This window comes from Panthera onca, chromosome D4, assembly GCF_046562875.1.
Source record: "Panthera onca isolate mPanOnc1 chromosome D4, mPanOnc1 haplotype 2, whole genome shotgun sequence".
NCBI lineage: Eukaryota > Metazoa > Chordata > Mammalia > Carnivora > Felidae > Panthera > Panthera onca.
Window position 1 is genome coordinate 69,883,270 of NC_138351.1, and position 18,639 is coordinate 69,901,908.

The window sequence follows — 18,639 nt, forward strand, 5'->3', positions numbered from 1 at the left end:
GATAAAGATCAAATGTATATTTCTCATTATCAATCACAATGCCACACCCTCTATCCAGAGGTGGATAGAATCTGGCTGGCCTTGTGACTTGTCTAGACTAACAGGAAGTGTCAGAAGTAACGTGGGCAAGTTCTAGAGCCTAGGCCTTGAGCTCTGTCTTCACCTATTGGGACATCCTCATCACCATGTAATGTGGCCTGGGTCATTAGAGACAGAGGTTGGAGAAAGACCCCTGTAACAGCCAATACCAAGGCCCCAGACTGCATGAAACCATCTGAGGCTATCTTAGACCCTCTAGTGCCAGGTGAGAAGATAAAGACAATAGCCATGGGAGTGAGTCCAGGAGAAACCAGTAGAAGAATCACAGAAATCAAAATGAAGAAAAAAAAATAACATTAAAAAATACAGTAGAGATAAAACAGACATCTTTGTATTGCAAATTTCCAGAAACAACAGAGTGCTGTCTACAGCATTTTGAGGGGAAAATATTGTGACAAAGAATTCTATAACTAAGCAATTGAGTCTGTATATGAAGCTAAAAAAAAAAAATCAATTAGTGATTTAATCAAGACATAAACCAAAATTTTTACAATTCAAGAATGTGGAAGTTGTAGAAAAGCTTCAGTGATATAATTAAAGTTGTTTAAATAATTATAAATATGGTTTTAAAACCTAATATAGACATTAATAATAATTCTCAGAAAGGAAGCTACATGATGAAAATGATAATAATTTGGGTCAAAATCAAAACTTATTTTCAATAAAAATTAGGACATGAGGGAAAAAATATATGCAAGTATGTTAACTTTCTTATGCAATGGAAATAAACATAGTTTAATTCTCAACATCAATAATTAGAGAAAATACATTCAAATTTTTTTAATTAAAGGAAAAATATATAAGCCAAATTTAAAAACTGCCCTTCTTATTTTTATCAGTGAGACTTCGAGCAATATATCTCCGCTCCAATGATTTTTTTTTAAGTTTGTTTATTGTGAGAGAGAGAGAGAGAAAGAGCACAAACCGTGAGATCATGACCTAAGTTGCCGTCAAGAGTCAGATGCTTAACCAACTGAGCCATCCAGGCACTCCAGAATTATTAATAAATTATATATAAATACATGTACCATTGTATGTACATGTATATGTACATTCATTATAGAACATACAGTAACAGAATCATGAAAAGCATGAGATATAACCTGAAATTAACATTAATTTAAAACAAGTTCTACTAATAATACAAACAACTTTTTAGTTTCACTAAAATAATAACTTTTATTGAGAGAAGAATGATTAAATTTGCTTGCAATGTTTTTGAAAATCTTGGTTCCATATCTTGCAATGTAGCAATTCAAAGGTGCAATTCTGGGTCCGTTTTTATTTCAAACTTGGTTTTCATGACTAATAACTAAATAAGATCTTTCATGGAGATTAGACAAACTCAAGGCAAAGAAACATGTCATTGGCTACACTTAAAAATCATGACACTTGTGTTCTATTTCCCCCTCCACCAATTATGTCATTGTTATTGTTGAAATGTGGTAGTAAATTTCCACTTTCAATTGTTCTTGAAAAGGTATCAGTATGTCTTATATTTTTATTCTTCAACAAATGGTTTTAAAATTCTCTAAAGCTTTTAAATAGGATAAAAATTCTATTTCAAGTTTTTAAAGTATGTTGATATGAGAGACTATTTTTTATAAGTGTAACATTTATATTGATTTCAGCAATGTATCAGATAGCAATGGAAACACCAGGAAACATTTCCAAACATCCGTTTTGAAAACGTTCTCTATTACCTCATAATGTGGCTGATGGTGAATTCCTGCCAGGAAAAGGGAAAGTATTACCTAGTCTACTTTTTGGGGGGTGGTGGTGGTGGTGGAAGGGAGAGAGTTGTTATTATTGTTCTCTTGTGTTTGTGTTTGCACAATGGACGTTACTTTTAACCTGCCTTTCTTTCTTTTTTTTTTTTCCAGGAATTATTTTTAAGATTCTTGCCAATTTTGTGAATTAGCATAGATAAAAGTAAAAGAAATAACCTTTAAAACCACTTACCTGAGCACACTTAAATTCCAGTGAATCAAGAAAACTGAGCAAAATGTAAAAGTGTCACCATCATTCACCCTGACTCTAGAAATCACTCTCTTCTACCTCACTCACTGTGAATAACCAGAGTGGGTCTGCCTTACATGTGGACCTGAGCAAAATACCGGTATCAAAGCATATTAAATATTAGTAAAGCTTAATATCTTTCTTATTTTTCAATAAAAAAATATTTTCTTCTGACTTTCCAATGAATGATCTTATACACAAGCTGGGACATATGCATCCCACTCTGGAGAATAAAACTCTAATAAAATAAATCAGTATGGGAGCATAATAGAAAGAAGATAATAGAAATGAGACCAAATGTATCAGCTGTGACAGTAAACACAAATGGTCAGAAATCAAAACATAACTGGAAGAGACACCTATAAATCCAAAGTATTAAATTATTTTAAAAGATTAAACATACAAAGAAAGGGAAAGCATTCTTATGTTTTAGCAAGTCCAATCAAATAGGAATTAGGACTCACAATAAAAATTTCAGACAAAAGAGAATATGCAGCAAGTAGTATTAAACAGGACTGGGAATATCCTTGCATATTGACAAAAAACACAGTACACAGAAATTTCAAGAATAAAAATGCATATAAATTAGAAATACTAGGTAAAATGTTCAGAAACACAACTATTAGAGACTAAAATACCAACCCAACTTTGGCCATTCAAGTAGATAAAAACCAACCAAAGATATAGACAATCTGAATAACAAAGTTAATAAGTTAATATATACATAGTGATTTCAGGGGAAGAAAAGAGAATATACCTTCATTATAAGACCTTAAGGAACACTTACATATGTAGGTCATATATTTGGCTACAAAAATAAAGGCAAGATAAATTCCCAAAAGTAGAAATTGTATATATAGGTCATGTTCTCAGAGCACACTGAAATTGAAATGTAGAAATTAGTAACTTATATGGTGTCACTGGCTTTTCACTATAAGCCACTCTCTCTAAACCTTTCTAAAGCTTTCCACCAAAACATCATAGAAACTACTGTCATCTAGGAATACATAAATTTATCATGTTCTTAGAATATTCCTCTTCTAACTTTATGGAAAAGGGTAATTCAAGGCTTAGTCCACTTCAAAGTTGAAGAAATACATGTATATTGTAAGGAATTTTGACAATCAATAAAAGTGAAATAAAAAAGGAAAGTAAAAATCATCCATAAGCACACCACCCTGAGATATTTTTGAGATATAACCACTTCAGGCTTTTTCCTACACACACACACACACACACACACACACACACACACACACACTCACGCAAGCACCCACATGCTTTCTCCCCCCCCACACAAAATAGAGTCATAGTGTAAGTTTTTAATTTTCTATTCATTGACTAATGTATCACAGGCATATTTCCATGCAGTGAATGACAAGCTACACTACTGTCTCCAAAAACAGTGATTTTCTACGGTGCATGAATATACCAGGAGTTAATTCACAAATCCTCTATTGAACTCCTTCTTTATTCATTGATCTATTAATATTTAACCACATTGCTTACATGCGTGCCAGTGTGTCATCTGACGGTGTTTTCTGTGGATTTTCTCTGTTATTGCTTGGTTGATCTAGTTTAATTTGTAATATTTTGTATTTTGTTGGATTGGTTTGGTTTTGCTAAAATATTTTTAATTTTTATACAGTCAAATCTTTTTTTCTTTTATAATTTCTGATTTTAATGTCATTTAAAAACACCTTACATATCCCAAAATTATAGAAAGATTTTTTTATATTTTGGTTTTAAATGTACTTTAAAAACTTCAATCTGTTTGAAATGTATTTGGGTGCAAGTCATGAGGCTGTGAGAAAGTAAAACATAATGGTTAATAGCAATGAACCCAGAGTCTAGGCTGCCTGGGTTCCAATTCTAGCTCTACTTCTGACTACTTGTATGATCTTGGATGAACTACTTAGCTTGTTTGTATCTCAATTTCCTCATCTGTAAAATAGTGATAATGATAGTATCTACTTATGGAATTCCTGTGAAAATTAAAAATGTTAATTGGTATAAAATATGGAGAGCTATGCCTAACACATAGCACTAGCTACCATTTTTTCCAGATGACAAGCCAATTGTGCCAATCCATTCACTAAATAATCTCTGCTCTTATTCCTAATTTGAAATCTCATTTTTATCACTTACTAAAATCTAGTATACTATCCATCTGTCTGGCCCTATCCCTGTACCAACAATTTTTAAATTACTCTGTAACTTTCTAACATGCTTTCATGTATCTGTAGTAGCAGGCCTTCATCATTCCTCTTTTCCAAGGTGTTCTTGACTCACACTACCCTGATATTTTTCTAGATGAACTTGAAAATATCTCACCAAATTCTAAAAATAATTCCATTGGACTTTTAATTGGAAATGGGTTGAAGCTATGGGCTTAGGGGTAATTAGCCTCTTTACATCAAAAAATTTTAATGACAAATAGTTTACATTTTCCAAAAATATACATTGCCTCCATTTAACAGACACACAAGGTTCAAAAAAGCTCAGGAGCTCACACAGCAAATAGGTCTCGAGACTTATATCTGGATCTAGGTTGTCCTCTAGATGAATGTGTAACTTAGTTACGTGATTTATGATAGTTAACTTGAATAAAAATATACTCAAATATAATTTTAAGATTATTTTTTTTTACCAACATGTCCACATTTTCACATTTTCCTAGCCATTCTCTTCCTATTTCATGGTGTGCATTCCAAAAGCAACATGTAATCTTGGATGTCAATAAATTCTGTAAGCAGTGGCAATGTTCTCTTCCCACAGCATGATTGTAAGCAGAGAAATCTCATTAAATGTTGACATTTATTTCTTTTTCGTAGGGCATCTAACCTAGAGACAATATGCAAATGTGTATGAGTTTTTTAGCTATATAAGGTATGTTTAATAAAAGAATTTTTCAGTGTTGCAAGTTTTTTTCACTGTTTGCTGAGAAAGCCTTTGACAGTCTACTGTGTGTTAGCATTTATGCAGGTCCTGCAGTAAACAGATGAAGAAGACACAGTCTCCTGTCTCAAGAACTGTAGATTTAAGTGGTTAGATATGGAGAAATAATTTGAATACACTTGGATATTATTGTACTTCACTTCTTAGAAATATGGTCAAGGTAGAGGGAGATCTCATAAAGAAGAGGAGCAGAGAATTCTCTGGGACCTACTGGGGCCTTCCTTGAACATGTGATCTTACCTGGGGCTTGGTGGATGAGTGGGAGTTCATCACTGGTTAACAGAAGAAAAGGAAATCTAGGAAGAGAGAAAAACACGAGGAAAAGTTGTGGGGGCAGAAAAGCAGGTTATAGTTGAGAAACTGCACATGATTTCATATTCTGACCATTCAGTATAGATAGTTTCCATCCCCAAAAAGATGTCTTAGAACTTCAGTCTATGAAGACTTAATCAGACTCCTGTCACCCAATCAGCCATCTTTTCTCAAGGTCACTTTTCATACCATCGATTACTTAGTCTTATCTCTCTTCTGACTTGATACTTCCCTAATCTCTTCTTTTATAGTTTGGAAATATCCTGAGCAAAAAAAATTCATAAACACCTTCCAGCTTCTCTTTTGCTGAGGTGAAAATTTTGACTGAGTCTTACCCATTTGTACTAGTCAATTGAAAAGTATGGTTAATGTTATGCAGTATTAACACATTGATCATTAGAGTAACAGTCCCCTACATTTTGTTTGGAAACCTATCCAATCCCAAACTCCCAGTCTTTCGTAAATCTGGATGCAGGGCCTGGGTTTCTGCATTATCTCTGTAAGGGGACAATAGCAGGTCAAAGAAAATATATAGGTTTGGAGAGTGAACTTAGGTGCCAGTCCCAGCCTTGCTATTTGTGCTGTGTGTGATCTTGGGTAAGTCATTTGTCTTTCTGAGCCTCCATTTCCTCAGCTAGAAAAGAAAATGCCCTTGGATTTGCTTACTTGGGTCTCTACGAGGAACAAAAATGAATTATGCACATGAAAAGTCCAGGTAAACTCTCAACTTTTGGAGGATGCCTTAAAGCCTGAGGAAAATAAAATCCTGTGAGTGAAAAAACTGGATAACCTCCAGCTCAGTAAAAATTGCCAGTCTTTGAGTGCATTTGATTCTATCACATTGGTAAATCAGTTTATGAAACTCAGCTGCAACACATACCACATGGTATAAATCATAATTCCTGGGCAGCAAATGTTCCTAAATTGTGTCCATGATGATTTTATAATTAGAAACAACACATGTGGGAAGCAGAGACTAAGTACCTAAAAACTGCTCAAAAAACCTTGCAGGAATTCACTAATCTAGGTCCTGCCTTGGTCCGTTGTAGATCCAAAAAGACAAGATTAGGGACTTGAGGATACTTCATGGCAAGGGTTTGTCTTCTGCCTGTGCTGATGAGAGTTATCAGGGGGCATTTCTGACTCTGTAGCCCTCCACTTCTGTCTCCTTTTCTATTTCCTTTTGCCTCTCTCATGCCACTAGCATGGCAAACCCCTTGGGCTTCATTCCCAGACTTATTTTGGCAAGGTGTCCACGTTCCTGCTTCCAGTCTCATGCACTGATGGTCCTAGCCAGAGCAATAAGGCAAGAAAAAGAAGTAAAAGTTCTGCAAATTGGAAAAAGAAGTCAAATTGCCTTTTATTTACAGAAGCCATGATTGTCTAACTAGGGAATTTTAAGGAATCTATTAAAAAAAAAAAAAACTACTAGAACAAAGAAATAATTTACCATGGTGACAGGATATCAGGTTGATATATAAAAATAATTAATATTTCTAAATACTGACAACAAGCAATTAAAAATTTACAATAGCAACAAACACATAAAATACATAGAATTAAATTCATTTTAAAAAGAGAAATTTTGGGGGTGAAAGAAATGTTCTACATTTTGATTTATAAGTATTTACATTTGTTAAGACTCTTTAAACTCTATACTTAAAATCTGTGCATTTTATTGAAGGCAAATTTTACCTTAAAAAAAAAAAAAAACAGATTGCTAGATTTTTTTTTAAAGATTCCTCTAAAACATTAGGCTCAGTAAAAGAAGCCAGACACAAAAGGTCACATAATGAATAACTACATTTACATGAAACACCCAGAATAGGTAATTCCATAGCCATAACTCAGATTAGTGATTGCCAGGGGCTGGGAAAAAAGAGAAAAGGAGAGACTGCTTTATGGGTACAGGTTTTACTTTGGTGTGATGGAAATGTTTTGGAACTAGACCAGAGGTGGTTGGCTGCACAACGTTGTGAATGTATAAAAAGCCACTGAATTGTTCCATTAAAATGGTTAATTCACTGTAATGTGAATGTCACCTCACTAAGTTATGTAAAAACAAACAAACAAACATAGAAACAATGTCGGATTAGAAAGTGGATATGAGTGTGCTCGCGACCTGGAGTTGGTGACTTCCCCTCTCTGAGCCTGAGCGCTCCTAACTACGGCCTCGGGGCATACACGCAGTGTGCCTGGCCCTGCTTTACATGCTTTCCCTCATTCGATCACCATTTACAGATGAAGAAATTGGGCTTAGAGAAGTTGAATGATTTGCCTCTCCTCTGTATTACAACAAAGCTGGACCCTGTATCTCTCATCTCTTGAAGCTCTAGCTCTCCTTCTATGGTTGGATCAGCAGACAGCCCCACTTCCGCATCCTTCCGGAGCTAGGTAATGAAGTGGATCTCTGAGACCTAATCAGATGTGGGAGCTCTAAAGGGGCCTTGGAATATAAACCAAAATCGGACCCTCAAATCTCTGGCCTAATATCAATTCCAACCGTCCCTGGCTATAGGCTTTATTTATCACCGTGAAATTCCAAGTATCTATCCTTTCTGGAAATTAAAACAGAGAGGGAATTCTTCAAGCGCTTTCTCTGTGATTATATGCGGAAATGAGCACTCTAAACTAACTCGAGTACTTTATTCTTTTGAGCACCCTTTTATTTTATGTTGAGCGGCTTGTGTGCAAATTGCAATCTAAGTTCTTTCTTCCCAAGCTTCTGCAGTTTTCCAGTTTGCAGCTTACTTATTATTCCTTGCAATGTCATAACAACAGGTTAAATCCAAGCTCTTGCAAGGTTTGTGCCAAGATGAGATTTTTTTTTAAATCGTATCTAAATTACTTCATGAAACAATGTTCCTATCTGCCTCCAAGCTGCTGTCAGGGCTGAGGCCAAAAGCTTTGCTAGGAACAGAGCAAACTGCGCCAGAGGTCCCCAGGGAAATAGCAGAGTAAAAATCAGCTCTGGGGAGAGCCCTCAATAGACATCGTCTTATTTCATATTTTCCTCCAAATGGTATAGGTGGTGCCCTTGCAAAGTATATTTCCTAATCAGACTCTGATTCTACATGGGTTAGAAGCCCCCAAACCATGTACCCGTGGCTTTCCTCTAAACCTCTATTGTGATAAAAATGAAATAAAAAGAAAACATCTCTGTTTTCTTAGACTAAGACTCCTCACCCTTAATATAAAATTTTGTCATTCATTTATTCAGCAAACGTTCTCTGAATGCCTGCTAAATTACAAGCGCTGGGTATAAACATATGGATGAAAAACATTGTCCCTGCCCTTCAGAAAGTCACTCTCTGATGGGAGTGGTAATAAAAACAGATTATTACAGTACGAAGTGATAGAAGGTATTACTGTCGAAAGGTGGATTAGTGTTGCTTTGAGGGTCAGTGCTATATTATCCTTTCTATTCTCATTTGTTTATTCATTCTTCATTCGCTCAGCAAACATTTACCAAGTAACCAGAGTATGTAATGTGCTATTCATTACTCTGGGGTCCACAAAAATGAATTGGTAGTCTCTTCAACAAATGGTATGGGGAAACTGGACAGCTATATGCAAAAGAATGATCCTGGACCACTTTCTTACACCATACACAAAAATAAACAAAATGGATTAGGTCTCACCTAAATGTGAGACCTAAAACTATAAAAACCCTAGAAGAGAGGAGAGGCAATAATTTCTCTGACATTGGTCATAGCAACACCTTTCTAGATATATCTCCTGAGGTAAGGGAAACAAAAGCAAAAAAAAAAAATGATTATGACTTCACTCATATGAGGATTTTAAGACACAGAACAGATGAACACAAGGGAAGGGAAGAAAAAATAATATAAAAGCAGGGAGGGGGACAAAACATAAGAGACTCTTAAATATGGAGAACAGAGGGTTACTGGAGGGATTGTGGGGGGTGGGGGATGGGCTAAATGGGTAAAGGGCATCAAGGAATCCACTCCTGAAATCATTGTTGCACTATACGCAACTATTCTGGATGTAAATTTAAAAATTAAAATCAAAATTTTAAAAAATGATTAGGACTACACAAAATAAGAAGCTTCTGCCCAACAAAGGAAATAATCGACAAAACTGAAAGACAATCTACTGAATGGGAGAACATACTTGCAAATGACACATCCAACAAAGGGTTAATACCCAAAAAATAGTAAGAAATTATACAACTCAACACCAAAAAACCGCAAATAATCCAATTAAAAAATAGGCAGAAGACATAAACAGACATTTCTCCAAAGATATACAGATGGCCAACAGACACATGAAAAGATGCTCAACATCACTTATTATCAGAGAAATGCAAATCAAAACCACAATGAGATATCACCTTACACCTGTCAGAATGGCTAAAGTCAAAAACTCAGGAAACAAGTGCTGGCAAGGATATGGACAAAGTGGAACCCTGTTGCATTGTTGGTAGGAATGCAAATTGTGCGGCCACTGTGGAAGACAGGAGGTTCCCCAAAAAATTAAAAATAGAGTTACCATATAGTCCAATAATCGTTCTACTGGGTATTGACCTGAAGAATACAAAAATGCTAATTCAAAAGGATACATGCACCCTTATGTTTACTGCAGCATTATTTACAATAGCCAAACTATGAAAGCAGGCCAAGTGTCCACCAATAGATGAATGGATAAAGAATGTGGTATATATATCTACAATGGAATATTATTCAGCCATAAAAAAGAACAAAATCTTGTCATTTGCAACAACATGGATGGATCTAGAGAGTATAATGCTAAGCAAAATAAGTCAGAGAAAGACAAATACTACATGATTTCACTCAGCTGTAGAATTTAAAAAACAAAACAAATGAAAAAAGGGAAAAAAAGAGAGAGAGAGTCAAATAAAAAAACAGCCTCTTAACTTTAGAGAACAAACTGGTGGTTACCAGAAGGGAGGTGAGTGAGGGATGCGTGAAATAGGTGAAGGGGATTAAAAGTATACTTATCGCCATGAGCACTTAGTAATGTAGAGAATTGCTGAGCCGTTATATTGTACACCTGAAACTAAAATAACACTGTATATGAACTACAATTAAAATTAAAAGTGAATGGGATAAAATTGTGTGTGCAAAGTCTTTCTCGATTTATTAGAGAGACAATGCAAGTGCCAGATATCTTCTGTTGCCCCTCCGGATCTGTCATTCACTTATTCCACTCTTCCCCGTGATGCACAAAGTTCACCTTTAGTGGACTTCAACTGATGACTTTTCCTCCAGATGTGTTTTCTATAGACAGACCACTCTACCATTTGAATTCCTTGATCGATATTCTCCTAGCAAAGTGACAGCATACACATTTTTCTATTTCAGTATTTTCATAAATCATGTCCACAGGGTCTTTTCCGTATGCATCACAATAGAGATATTTCTTAATTTTTCAGGTTTTCTGTTGTATTAAATTTTATAAATTATACCTTCTACCATTGCAATCTGTTGTTGTTGAGATTATTTCACCAAGTCCATTTTTTTTTTAATTTTTTTTAACGTTTATTTATTTTTGAGACAGAGAGAGACAGAGCATGAACGGGGGAGGGTCACAGAGAGAGGGAGACACAGAATCTGAAACAGGCTCCAGGCTCTGAGCTGTCAGCACAGAGCCCGACGCGGGGCTCGAACCCACGGACCGTGAGATCATGACCTGAGCCGAAGTCGGATGCTTAACCGACCGAGCCACCCAGGCGCCCCCCAAGTCCATTTTTTTAAAACGCTAAAAATTTAGCCTAAAACACCACATTAATCTCTTATCAATTTTTAATCAATAAGCTTAAATATATGTATATTTTTTGTTATAAATATTACTTTATGTTGACCATCTCTATGTGTAATACTTAGTTGTGATGTCATGACTTAAAAACAAAATTAATATTTTTTAATTCTTGAACTTAAGAAGAACTTTTCATTTTACCTCAGTAGGATTAAAATAGCAACATCAAAGGAATGCAGTCAAAATATTTTGCCTTACATTGGACAGTTTCTTATATTTCTACATCTATAAAAGCACTGAGCACAGTATATTGGGATTCATGTCTGCCTCCCTCAGGAAAACACATGCTCCTTAAGGGCAGAAATTAAGTATTATTCACCTCTAGGAGAACAATGCCTTGCCTGGCCTGCTCCAGATGGTGTTAAGTGAAGTGAGTTGATTGTAGAGTCATAAGTTGTTGTTGTTGTTGTTGTTGTTGTTGTTGTTTTAATTATCTTTGCATACTCTGTGTATATGACTTTCCAGGTGTTTCATCTAAAGAAGTAAGCAGCTTAGTGTTGTCAACATTCTCAGATGTGGAGAATACTCAAGTTCAGCCCTGGTATCCACTTACTTTGATTAACTCTGTTCCTACTTTTGTCACCATTCAAGCTCATTTATCCACACCACTTCCTAAGCCCTGCGTAAAAATATTCAAAGTCTCACACACTAGTCCTCCAGCCTTTGACCTATCGTTTCTGGGGTTAGATTCTCATCAGCCAGGATCTGCACCAGGAGCTGAGAGAAAATGGGTTGAAGAGGAGGAGGGAAGAGAAAGTCAAGGAGGAAAGAAGGGGAGAAATGATGTGCCAGCATGCATTCATTGGTCTGTTTATTGAAAGTTCCACACAGGTAGTGAATTTGTATCTTTTATTCACTATTATGGACCCAGCTTCTAGAACACAGCTTTTCACATAGTAAGTGCTCAATAAACATTTTTAACAGATGGAAGACCTGATAAAGGACACTGGGATTTCTTGAGAACCTACTATTTGATAGGTTCGGTGCTAAAGACTTTCACCCATGATCTCACTTTAAATGTAATCCTCACACCATCTTTGTGAGGTAGATCATCTTACCCCTATTTTACAGAGAAGCACACTGAGCCCTTACTACTATATGCAAGCTGTTGGTAACATTTCACAGATCAGACATCATGGAGTAAAGGATTTGTCAGAGTGAAAGGGAACTCAGAGATGAGCTAAGTCATCTCAATTTACTGATGGAGAAAATAACACTCAGATGGCTGAAGCGACTTGCCAAGGTCTCACTGGGATTAGGGTTGGAGGCTAAACCTGAACTCAAATCTCCCACCTCAGTTGAAGACTTGCCTGTTCTTGAGGCCTCTTGCTGTTCTGATTACTGCTACATTTACAGGAATGGAAACCACCAGACATACCCCCAAAGAGAGCTAATTCTAAGTGTTCTTTGAGTCATGTTCTACAATCACCCGCCACCTTCTGACCACCACCCACTCCATGAATTTTGTTTATCCACCAGGGTGACCCTGCATGCAGCTCTTGGCCCTTTAAGCCCCTACTTGTATTGGTCCTAAAAACAGAGGAACTTCTATACTTGACAGAGAAACATTTACCAAAGAACAGAACATGTTCTTTTTCTTGTTTTAACTTGACTCCATTGTTCACCAAATCTATTTTTCCTTCTATGAAGTATACCTGAACAGTTTATGACAGGATTTAACATTAAAACCTGTAATATAAAGATCTCTCTTTGTCTCTATACCCTGACGGTTTGTCAAATAAGGTTAATGTAGATTGCTAAAGGCATAACTACATTATTAGACAATCCTTCAGGTTAGTTCTTTGCGTCCGTGCATGTTGCAGACAGCAGAATCAACAAGAGGAGTGGGGATCAGGAAGCAAAGGAAGGGGAAATGCAAATATGAACTTGTAATTCTGACAGGCACCAGTTCTGGCTACTCTGGAGGGCCCCATTCTGGATTCCTGAGGTCGACATCACACAAGATCTACCTCATTTCTTGGGCACTCCCCTACTTTGCATCTCAAGTAAACACTTCCCTATTGCTGTCACTTATGTGCTTCTTTATTGATCTAAGAAAATGAGATTATTTGTCATTCAGAACTAAATTTGATAGTATTTATGGATGCATAACATGAGCTAGGTGTTTTACCAAGCAAATGAGACAGTAAGTAGATGCAACAGATGCTGGTTAATGCTGAATTCACACCCACATCATCTCTTGACTGGACTGTTCCAAGAGTCTCTTGACCAGTTTCTCTGCTTCCTTTCCACCTCCAAAGCATCATCTCAAAGCGATCTTTCTAAAATACAAATTTCATCATGTCACACACACAGCCCCCACTGCTTACAACACTTGAATGTTACCTACAGAAGGAAGTACCGACTCGTCAACATGGTAGATAGACAGGTGCTTGAAAGTCTGGCCTCAACCTACCGGCCTGACACTCTCCATCTGACACCCATTGTTTCTGCTACCACAACACTTCATGACTCATTTCTCAACAGGACAAGCTGTTGCTTCACAAGGATTACTCTTGTGCCTTTTTTCCAGATCTCCTACTCATACTTCACGACCCTGGGAAGCATCAAGATCTTTTCAGGTAGAGCTAGTCATGTGTTTCTTGCATTAGAACTGGGATAGCACCAAAACCTAGTTATCGGATTCCTTATCCATCTACCCCATTGGACTGTGAGCTCTTCAAAACAGGAGACCATGTTTTATATTTACTTATCACCCCAGCAATTATCACGGTGCCTGCAAAAGAGTAGGAATCAAAAAAATATTCATCAAATGGTCATATACTGTGTTCAGAGCACTGGGCTAATTGCCACAAGGAATGCACCGAAGGGTTATTCAAAGCCTATCCTTAACAAACTGGTCCTTCATTAGGACAGCTAATACCCACATTAATTTTTAGACTATGTGTGCAAATACATTTTGGTGGCAAAAATCTCATGGCACCCTATTGGAATTAAATTACATTTATGGTGATTGCCTTTCACTTGATCACTTTTCAGCATCTTTTGAGAGTTTTTACTATTCTGATTGTCCTCTCCTATCTCTCTCAGGCAAAGCACTATGTGTGTTCCAACCAACACAAAATCATACTTTAATATTGCCCGATTTTCTCTGTACCACTTGTCTGAAACAGTATATAGTCACAGCTGAAGTAAAATTGAATGTACACAGTGATTGAAATTTGACATAACATCTGAGATGTTACATCTGGTACATCTGGGTGACAAGACATGCCGAATGAGCAATGCTGACCTACCCAGGCAGCTATCATATGCATATAGTCTTTAGCTTAAGATGCATCCTATAGACACTAAAATAAACATGTTAAAGGTCTAAAATATAGAGAAAAACAAACAGGAGGATCAAGGAAGGCTGTACAGAAAAGGCACTATCTGAACCTAATGGGAAAATGGAACTTATTGTTAAACACTGTAAATAATTTAGAAATTTTATTTGAGTCACCTTTTGGCATTTCGGTAAGAAAGGGAACCGTCACAGAAGATTTCAGTCAGAGTAATCCGGTGAGTAAATGCATGCAAACCAAATAGAAAGTCAATCCAGAGATACAATTAAATAGCATGTGAGGGAATCTTTTGAGCAGTCCAGAGCTGGTCGTGAGGTTTTACCTTAGAGTTGTGTTCTGTGCTTAGTAAGATAAAAATCTTAGTAACATTGATCCCAGTTAAGGTGATAGAAATGAACAATAAAAACATTTTCAGGGCAGAAAACCCTCCCCACAACCCATAACCCCAATCTAAGCATGAGAAAAACATCAGACCAATGAGGGATATTCTACCTAACCTGTACTCCTTGAAACTGTCAAGGTCATCAAAAACAATGGAAGTCTGAGAAATTATCACACACCAAAGGAGGCAAAAGAGACATGACAATTAAATGTAACATCGGATCCTGGATGGGATCCTGGAACAGTAAGGATATTAGGGAAAACCTAGTGAAATCAAAGTAAATGTAGAGTTTAGCTAAAAGAAATATAGTAATTAATAGCTAATAGTAATGTGCCAATGTTGGTTTCTTAGTTACAACAAGTGTACCATAGTGATGTAAACAATCAGGGAAACTGGATGAGGACAACATAGAACTCTCTGTGATATTTTTATAACTTTTCTGTAAATTTAAAACTATTCTAAATTTAAAAAAAATACATTTATTAAAAAAGAAATTGTGGGGCTCCTGAGCGTCTCAGTCAGTTAAGTGTCCGACTCTTGATTTCAGCTCAGGTCATGATCTCACTCACTGTCATGGGATCAAGCCCCGTGTCAGGCTCCATGCTGAGTATGGAGCCTGCTTGGAATTCTCTCTCTCTCTGCCCCTCTCTCCTGCTCGTGCTCTCTCTCAAAATAAATAAATAAACATTTCTTTAAAAGATATTAAAAACAAATTGCTGCCAGCCTTTTGAAACTAGCTCAGTGTTATAATCAACTTTCAACAGATATATGTGCAAGGGAGAGAAACATTAATGGGCTAGTGAAAAATCACAACTTCAAATCCATCCTGGGACCTTACCAGTAGAATAACCTTAAAACTCTATGAGCCTTCATATTTCTCCCCTCTAAAACACTTGTCCTGCCTACCTATTTGAAAATAAAGAGGAAAAAGAGAAATACATTTTAAGTGCCGATTTTGTACCAGGCAGGCAGCTTATATATCTATATCATATTTAATCTTCACAAGAGCACACACTATAAAGTCTATTTTGTAGACTAAGAAGGTTCAAAGAGACTATGTAACTTTCCTGAGGTCATTTCATAAAGAAGTATTAAAGTCAGATTTCGAACAGAGGGTCTCTATTCCATAAGTTGCTCCCTACTGCCTTCCTTTTCTCCAGGCTGCCTCCCATGGAATATAAGCACAAATGCTTTGTAGACTGTCATACAGCTCTCTGTCTCTGCATGAACACTGCTTCCAACACAGATGTCTGAGAGCTCAACTGAGTGCCCAAGCACAAATGTCGGAAAGGGTCTTTCACCATTTGCTAGTATTGAATAAAGAGCTTCCCAATGGGGCAAGGAGTACTTGAGCAGCCTTCCAAGGCACCATGAGCCTATGCCTCCTATGAGCTCTCATGTTCCTCTTTTTTAGTCTTTGGTGCTGCCCTGGGGAATGCTCAGTCTGCCTTTTGGCAGCTTCACAGACTCCTTCTTTCTGCTGCAGAGTGCTTCATATCAGGGGTGTCCAGGGCTGGAGCCTGAAAGGCGTATTGGTAATGCGATGCGATAATAGTGTATCGAATTCAAATCGCCACTTCTGCCAAATGGAATTTAATTAAGCACAAAAGTGGGTTACTGCAATGAAATGCACATGTGTTCTTTACAGTCATGCGTGCCTTTGGGTATTTGGAAAATACCCTAAATGCGTGTTATTACAGGAATCTTGTTATCAGCCAGAAAGAAGGCTTTAGATCCTAGGTATAGGTTTTGAAATATGTGAGCATCTTGGAACCTCAGTGTTAATGTGTCAGTTTATCTGCATGAGATAAGCTGCGTTTTGTGCCCAGGCCAAGACATAATCTTTCCCCTCACTAATCAAGATACAGTGGACTCTTCTAGTTTAAAATTTCAGCTTTGCTTACAAATCCAGACCAAGCTCTCCAAAATTCTAGGCAACTAAGAGAGTTGCTATTGTAATTTTCACATTTAATAAGGGCACTAACTGCCTCTGAACACAACTATTTGTTATCATGGATTCATAAAGAATCATGAATTGTCTAATCCAGAGGGCTATTATAGGTCATCGAAATCCATCTCTTCCTGTTATAAATGAGGAAAGGGAGTCCCAGAAGGGTAACTAGCCCAGGACGGCACAGTGAATCAAATGGCAGAGCTGAGCCTACAACTCAGGCTCCAGACTGGTGACACACAGCCCCAGTTTGGGACCAGGTGACCCATTAGATTACTATATATGTGACAGTGTCTCTTTCAAAAGTCACGTATCCAGTGGAAGATGAATAACATGAATCTAACTAGAAGGAAACATAAAATGTATCCCAAGTGAGAAAAGTTTTAATTTTAAGAGAGCAAACAAATTATATCCTCCGAAAACATCAGTGTGATCAAAGATCAAGAAATGATGAGGAACTGTTTTTGATGAGAGGAGACTGGAGACAAGCCAACTAAACGCGTGACCAGATGGAACTGCACTAGAGGAGAGGCTGGAAAGGACATGCTAGTGCCGACGGATAATTGAAATATACACCATATGCTGGATAAACCTATTGTGTCACTGTTAAACTCATTGAGGTTGATTTCTGTACGGTGCTCATGGAAGCGAATATCTTTATTCCTAGGAAAAGAACAGCAGAGTATTTAAGGATAAATGAACACAACATGCAACTTACTCTTAATTTGGTCACAAAAAAATTATACAGATAGATAAAACAAATAGGGCAAAATGTTAACAACAGATGAAGCTAGGTATAGGCTATAAGAATGTTCTTTGCTCTATTTTTGTAAGTTTGCAATTCTTCCAAATAAAAAATTTAAAAAAAAAAGATTAAGCTATGCAAATGATTACCACCAACACCACAAAATTATAACCACTCTCCATTCAAAAGCAAAAGAGGGCATTTTAAGAACATCTACAAAAATACAGTCATGACATCCTTCATGCATATTTACTACAGAACCAAAATCTCAATACTGAAAGCAATGAGCAGGGTCACCTCAGAAGGCCTCCCAACTTAACGTTCATTCTTAATTTTGAGCTGGCACTATCCCTTCTGGGAGTGTTGCCATTCACCCATTTTGTTATGATCTTTCATAACAAAAAAAATTTCCTATTATCCTAAAATTTGCAATGAGAAAATTGATACCTATTGAAGTCAGCAAAATCATTAAGTCACACGTGTTTCCTTTAAAAAAGCAAAAAAGCTAAAAGTTACATTTCTGGATATGAAAAGGAAAATGGTCAGATCAGGCCATGCTAAGGGTCCTGATTCTAATGAGAAAAGACAATAACAATTTCCCTGATGGCTGGAACCATCAGCTTCATGACAAAGCTTTATTTACATAGTCATTATTTACACTGGCCTGCCCATCCCAAAGGAAAACAAGTCCTCTTCTCTGAATTTGCCATCTGACTGGGCAGTGCCTGTCAATTGTCTGCTTCATGAGTCCATGTCAGTACTGACTGTCCACACAAGCCATGTGGCTTTGGTGTTCCCTGAGAATAAAAACAAATTCTGACCACCACTCCATATCCTTGGATCCTTGGAGAACGTACTAATTGAGGTTTTCTGTTGATAACAAAGTAGCTTTACTAAGGCATTCGTAGATAAATTTATACCAGCAGATCTTGCCCAGTATGTTTGGAGATCTTGGCACGTGCTTTGTTCTGGAGAAGGAACTAAGCCCCAAAACTGGGCCCTGCCCTGATGGTGCTTGTAATCATACTGAAATCACACAGAACATGTAAGGCAACCACAGGCAGTCACA

At 36.9% G+C, this 18,639-nt stretch overlaps 1 protein-coding gene across 1 annotated transcript in view; it reads right to left on the reverse strand.

Moving 5' to 3' along the window:
- Positions 1-18,639, reverse strand: part of LOC132663107 (uncharacterized) — a 514,936-nt gene that overhangs the window by 365,614 nt on the left and 130,683 nt on the right. Inside the window, exon 2 of the mRNA XM_078436607.1 lies at positions 5,317-5,372. Coding sequence (XP_078292733.1) covers positions 5,317-5,346 — 30 coding nt within the window. The 5' untranslated portion in view covers positions 5,347-5,372. The remainder of the gene's footprint in view (positions 1-5,316; positions 5,373-18,639) is intronic.